Source organism: Aptenodytes forsteri, unplaced genomic scaffold (assembly GCF_000699145.1).
Source record: "Aptenodytes forsteri isolate BGI_AS27 unplaced genomic scaffold, ASM69914v1 Scaffold193, whole genome shotgun sequence".
Lineage (NCBI taxonomy): Eukaryota > Metazoa > Chordata > Aves > Sphenisciformes > Spheniscidae > Aptenodytes > Aptenodytes forsteri.
In genome coordinates this window covers 5,170,180-5,172,595 of record NW_008795405.1, presented here as the reverse complement: position 1 = coordinate 5,172,595, position 2,416 = coordinate 5,170,180, and the positions used below count along the sequence as shown (strand labels likewise).

Here is a 2,416-nt window from a genome sequence, read left to right as displayed (position 1 = left end):
TCCCTCAGCCGCTCCTCATAAGACTTGTTCTCCAGACCCCTCACCAGCCTCGTTGCCCTTCTCTGGACACACTCATGATGAAGAAATCTCTTTATTCATGAGATTACCAGCCAGACTCTTCAGTCAAGCCTCTGTAGGACCAGAGTAAGCTCTGCCAAAGTGAATGGAGCCTCTGAAACTGAGATTTGTTCTGTGTTAATGATTGAGGCAGATGATTTTTGGGTATGGTGTAAAAAGGTTATTCACTCACTAAGTATTAGTATTCCAAAAACTACAATAAGAAGGTGAAGGGAAAGCTGACATTGTTGCTTCATGCTTTTGAGATTCCCATCTGTCATTTCTAGTGCAAGTGACTGGTTCCTCTGAATTACTTCCACCACCTTACAGCGCACTCTTTTTTGCAGATAAGACATTTCTGTGAAAGGGCTGCTACCATTATCAGTGCTACACTTACTAAAATAAACTGTCTTGTAAGTAAAACAGCATAATTATCTTCCAAATTGTCTTAGAAATGTTACTGGTGAAAAGAAATTTTATTGTAGCTTCAAACCAGAACAAAATTCACACTGGAATTACCTGCCATGATTTTATTTCTGAGCTATAAATATATATACCAAATGAAAGCACACTGCAAAAGACATTAAGTGCCCATATTTTTATTGCTGGCTGAAATTAATATCCTCTCTTTGCTCCTTAAAAATAATTAGAATAAGATATGTATTTGAAAGCCTCCAACAAGCATAGAGTATTTATTATATAATTTTTTTTCTGAAAGAAGAGAATGATCTGCTACTTACATAGCATCCAGATTTGTCCCATTAAAAGCATGGCCTTGGATGCTGGTAAAACCATTATTGTAGAGTTTGCTGCAAGCAAAAAAAAAAAAAAAAAAAAGTGTATTTTGGGTTGCTTCAATACCTGAATACCTAACATCTTATGTATCATTTTTCTTGGCAACAGCACATTTATGGATGGGTTAATTTTAATCTCTTGGAGAAGCAGCAATTATAGTGCAAGGTCAAACAAATGCCCATCAGCATTCTTGAGAGTAGCTGAATCAAGAATACCATGTGGCAGGTGTGCCATCTTTTACTTCTTTTTACAGCAAAGATAGAACAAGATTAAAACACTTTGCTATAACTTTCCCACCCGCAAACTAAAAACAAGGAAACAAACTTCTGCTAGGACTGATTATGGAAGGCTAAAGTAACTAATACCTAGCAAAGTAGGTATGATTTTACTATCAAGCCTGCCTGAATTTTTAGAATTCATTCTTTTGCTTCCTTAGAGCAAAAGGATTTTTTTTAGAATTTCTTTAGAATTCATTCTTTTGCATTCTAGTTCTCTTCCCCCTAGTTCAGATCATAACTCATTACAGTCATTTTCACTCCCCTCAGCCCTTTCTTGTGGCTCACATTGAGTATGGCTTGCATTACTGAACTTTATTTAACAGTTTTCCTTCAAATATGACTCTTCTGACATTTGCCATCTGTTAGTTTTCACGGTATGTGCCACTTAGGTTGCAAAAAAGTTAAGACACAGTTCTAACCATGCTGTAGATTTACAGAAGGAGAACTCTGCAAACTCTTCCCTTTGATTTTCTCCAGTATAACCATTCACTGGCATTAGGGTCACACAAAAGCAAAACCACTTTGGTCAAGCCAGTTTAAAGAAAAGCAGCAGACCTGATTCAAATCACTGTCAAAGTAAGGGATTTATGCAAATTAGATTATGGATACTACCTGTCTATGGTGTTTCTCTGTTACAAACTACTAGAGAGTAGGACAGGGATATTTTTTTTTAAACATTTTACCATATGCTTGAGAGAGGTAATTGCCTTGTGACTTAAACTGGGAGAACTTACAGAGTTAGAGATTCATTACAAAGCCCATGGAAAGCATTTGCAGGCACTGAAGTCATGAAAGGATTATCTGCAATTTCACTGAAAAAGGAGACAAAACATCACAATCAAACATCTGTCCAACAGAGCTTCTCCAGAACAGTTTTATTATTAATTGTTCTCTGCCTTGATAATAAATAAAAGTGTAGAATAACTCATTTAGTTATATCTAAGGCCAGAAGATACATGTGGGATGATTAAGAATAGAGCATGTTCCAGCATCCAGGAAGAGAGCATGTGAAGTGGATGGGTTTTATAGTCCTAGTGAGGTGTGCCAACCTGTGTGATTATAGTGGTTAACAGTACAGACAGGTCCCTTGTCTCAAAAGCCAGAGAAACAGCAAAGTAAATCATAGAATCACGGAATCGTTTAGGTTGGAAAAGATATTTAAGATCATCAAGTCGAACCGTTAACCTAGCACTGCCAAGTCCACCAATAAACCATGTCCCGAAGCACCACATCTACATGCCTTTTAAATATCTCCAGGGATAGTGACTCCACCACTTCACTGCGCA

General features: G+C 37.2%; 1 protein-coding gene across 3 annotated transcripts in view; it reads right to left on the bottom strand.

Annotated features, from left to right (window-relative positions):
- Window positions 1-2,416, bottom strand: part of TSHR (thyroid stimulating hormone receptor) — an 87,583-nt gene that overhangs the window by 23,678 nt on the left and 61,489 nt on the right. For all 3 annotated transcript variants that reach the window (XM_009280751.1, XM_009280752.1, XM_009280753.1), the window contains 2 exons: window positions 1,865-1,942; window positions 798-866 (listed from right to left, as the gene is read on the bottom strand). In XM_009280751.1, coding sequence (XP_009279026.1) covers window positions 798-866; window positions 1,865-1,942 — 147 coding nt within the window. The remainder of the gene's footprint in view (window positions 1-797; window positions 867-1,864; window positions 1,943-2,416) is intronic.